The sequence below is a fragment of the Vulpes lagopus genome, chromosome 15 (genome assembly GCF_018345385.1).
Source record: "Vulpes lagopus strain Blue_001 chromosome 15, ASM1834538v1, whole genome shotgun sequence".
NCBI classification, from domain to species: Eukaryota; Metazoa; Chordata; class Mammalia; order Carnivora; family Canidae; genus Vulpes; species Vulpes lagopus.
This window is the reverse complement of record NC_054838.1, coordinates 20,783,379-20,786,003: the sequence shown is the minus strand read 5'-3', so window position 1 is coordinate 20,786,003 and position 2,625 is coordinate 20,783,379. Positions and strand designations below refer to the sequence as shown.

General features: G+C 42.2%; 1 protein-coding gene across 1 annotated transcript; it reads left to right on the top strand.

Moving 5' to 3' along the window:
- Nucleotides 1–445: 445 nt before the first annotated feature.
- On the top strand, nt 446–1,423 carry LOC121476115 (olfactory receptor 52E4-like). Its single transcript, XM_041729858.1, has one exon. The coding sequence runs from the start codon at nt 446–448 to the stop codon at nt 1,421–1,423; it is 978 nt and encodes a 325-aa protein (XP_041585792.1).
- Nucleotides 1,424–2,625: the final 1,202 nt, after the last annotated feature.

The window sequence follows — 2,625 nt, the reverse complement described above, 5'->3', positions numbered from 1 at the left end:
TCATCCTCTGTTCACTCAGAGTGGTACTGAATATTCTGTCATGGTTTTGGTATTTCTACCCATTTTTGTCTCACATCCATGAAGTTCCATTCTTAAAGGGGATACACATACAAAAATAGATATACCATAATTCCATATGCTTAATGACATGCTTAATATGTGAAAATTATTAAATGCATCATTAATAAAAATATTCAAAATGAAAATACACTGGGAGATTTAATGTGGTAAGACCATATTATTGTTACTGTAATATTAGAGCATGTTATATAATAAGGCATATAACACTGAATATTATATAACATAAATTACATTGATATCAGAATATATTTGTATACCTGATCATTATACTTTTTTGTTTAACTTTCTAACCCTGAATTCTTTCAAGTTTGAGGCTCATGAAGTGTTTTACGGTTCTTCTAGGCTGCTACACCTGGGTGTCACCATGACTGTGTGCAATGTCTCCCTGGGGCATCCTCCTTTCTTCATTCTTCAAGGCATTCCCGGGATGGAGGACAAACACAGATGGATCTCTATCCCCTTCTGTTCCATGTACTTCATCACCATCCTTGGGAACTGCAGCATCATCTTCATCATCTGCACGGAGCGCTCCCTGCACAAGCCCATGTTCCTGCTCCTCTGTATGTTGGCCCTCACAGACTTGGGCATGTCCACTACCACCATTCCCAAAGTGCTATGCATCTTCTGGTTTAGACACAGTGAGATCAGCTATGTGGGCTGTCTGGTCCAAATGTTCTTCATTCACTCCATATCGGCCATGCAGTCTGCCATTCTGATGACCATGGCCTTTGACCGCTATGTAGCCATCTGTGAACCCCTGCGCTATGCCATCATCCTTTCCAATAGTCGCATTGGGCTCATTGGCTTAGTGGGTTTAGTAAGAGCCATCCTTTTCATTCTGCCCATGCCTGTCCTCCTCCAGAAGATGCCTTTTCATGCGAATCATGTCATCCCCACCACGTACTGTGAACACATGGCTGTGGTGAAGATGGTGTGTGTGGACACCACAGTCAACCGGATATATGGTCTGGTGGTGGCCTTGTTGGTTGCCGGGCTAGACATCTCAGCTATTGCATCCTCTTATGTGCTTATCATCAAGGCTGTCCTGCGACTGTCTTCTAAGGAGGCCCACCACAAAGCAGTCAACACTTGCACCACTCATATCTGTGTCATGCTTATCTCTTACACGCCCTCATTGTTCTCTTTTCTCACTCACCGCTTCGGCAGGGGAATTCCACCCCATGTGCACACCATTCTTGGAAGCCTCTACTTCCTTGTACCTCCAATGCTCAATCCTATTATTTATGCAGTGAAAACCAAGGAGTTTCGGGAAAAACTGATCAAATATGGGTATTGGAGGAAGGAGCTCAAAACCATTACTCATGGTCCGAAGCCTGTCTGATCATCCAGCACTGGTGGGAAAGAGATAAAAATGTTATCTGGAGGCAGTTTCCAGGAGAATTGGCTCATGGCAGAAAAGTGGCGTACATTCAGAATGAGTACTGGAATCCTCAGACTTGGAAGCTAAATCACAGAAGACCACTTTGCTGTCAGTAACTCCAAAGGAAGGCTATCATCCCTTGTAAAATGGAAGTGATGATATAGTCTCTGCATTGCTGGCATGGTGGTTGGGCAAATTACATGTGATCATGTGTGTAGAAGGACTTGAATACAAAACTTGCTGAACACATGTGAAATAAGATGGAATGTTTCCCCTTGCAGGTAACATACAACAAACAATGACTTGTCTGCCAACTTGCCATGCAAAGGCAAGGTGTGATGGGAGCGAGTGTGCATTTCTATTGTGTGTAAGGGGAAGAGGTATAGTTTGGGGACAGTAGGAAGGGTCAAGAAAAGTACAAGATGGTATTTATAGTTACTCCATTATTTCCTTTGCTAGCCGATGTTTACTTAGAAAACTTTGTTGTGTCCATGAAGAACCAAGGAATATGCACAGGTGACATAATCTGTAACACTCAGAGACATTTCAGAGGAAAGGGAAAAGGAAAAGTTCCTGAGCTTAAAAGTTTCTAGGTATTTGACCTAATTTTGTCCTGGTAAAACCTCCCAGAGTCCTCTCTCTTGCTCCTCTTAATTGATTCACTGTTTGGTAAGATTCTCATAACAAAGAGAATTTCTGAGAATGTCCCATTAATGGTTTTTGTTCCAAAAGTCGGTTTTATCCTGGGACTCTATGATTACAGACTTCTGCAAAGCAATTTCTGTGGGTGCCCACGAAGATGTCCTGAACAGGTATTCAGGGCGGCTGTGGAGCTCAGATCCTGTGCCCAGATGTTGGAATTTGTTACATTAACAGGACATTTGTGTCCAGCTCTAGAGAATTGATGCAGATGTAATGGAAAGAATTAGAAGTTGAGTGATGTTTGAAAGCAGAAAGATCCTAGTGTTTCTATCATGTTGTAGAACTAACATATGAGGCAGACTTCAGTGAAAAAGATGCCTCTCCTTAATGCCACATGGGCATCATTTAGAGGAGACTCCTACAGTTCGTCCACTGGAAGGAAATACATGAAATTTCTTCAGAGTGTTGTGCCTTCTGTAAGAAATAGCAAGAAAAGTTTGCAAAACCCTGAACAGTTGAAT

What these genes read in the sequence shown, in the direction of transcription:
- LOC121476115 (XM_041729858.1), top strand. Translation starts at nt 446, where the DNA reads ATGACTGTGTGCAATGTCTCCCTGGGGCATCCTCCTTTCTTCATTCTT.